Raw genomic sequence first — 515 nt, 5'->3', positions numbered from 1 at the left:
CAGAGAGAGAATTCATCAGAAAATACTTCATCGTAAGTAGCTGCTGCAGCAGCAGCAGCCGCTGCTGCTGTCTTTGTTTCTGCAGCAGTGCTGTAACTTTGTGTGCAGCAGCTGCCCCTGGCAATTTCGCTGTTGCTGCTGCTGAGAGGCTTCACATCCCGAGCCTTTGCTGCTGCTGTTGTTGCTGCTGCTGCTGCTGCTGCTACTGCTGCTGCTGCACTGCAGGATCCTGTGGTTGCTGCTGGGCAGCTGCAGCAGAAGAGGAGACGATCTGCTGCTGCTGCTGCTGAGGGAGAAGGAGACAGCGACGGAGAAGCATCTGCAGCAGACAGCCAAGCCGACGACGCCTTTAGCGACGATGAGGTGAAACACCTGCTGCTGCTGCTGCTGCTGTTCTTGCTGCTGCTGCTGCTGTTGCTGCTGCTGCTGGTTACAGCGTGCCGCTGAAATGTTTGAAGCTGCCGCTGTAGCTGCAGCAGCAGTAGCAGCAGCAGCAGCAGCAGCTGGCCACGCCC

General features: G+C 57.7%; 1 protein-coding gene across 1 annotated transcript in view; it reads left to right on the top strand.

The window, feature by feature from the left end:
* The window catches only part of EMH_0081140 (uncharacterized protein), a gene marked incomplete at both ends in the record, with an annotated part of 2,861 nt that overhangs the window by 1,073 nt on the left and 1,273 nt on the right, over positions 1-515 (top strand). The window contains one exon of the mRNA XM_013500347.1: positions 226-363. Coding sequence (XP_013355801.1) covers positions 226-363 — 138 coding nt within the window. The remainder of the gene's footprint in view (positions 1-225; positions 364-515) is intronic.

This window comes from Eimeria mitis, genomic scaffold (genome assembly GCF_000499745.2).
Source record: "Eimeria mitis Houghton genomic scaffold, Emh_scaff5301, whole genome shotgun sequence".
In the NCBI taxonomy this organism is placed as follows: domain Eukaryota; phylum Apicomplexa; class Conoidasida; order Eucoccidiorida; family Eimeriidae; genus Eimeria; species Eimeria mitis.
This window is presented reverse-complemented; position numbering and strand designations above follow the sequence as displayed.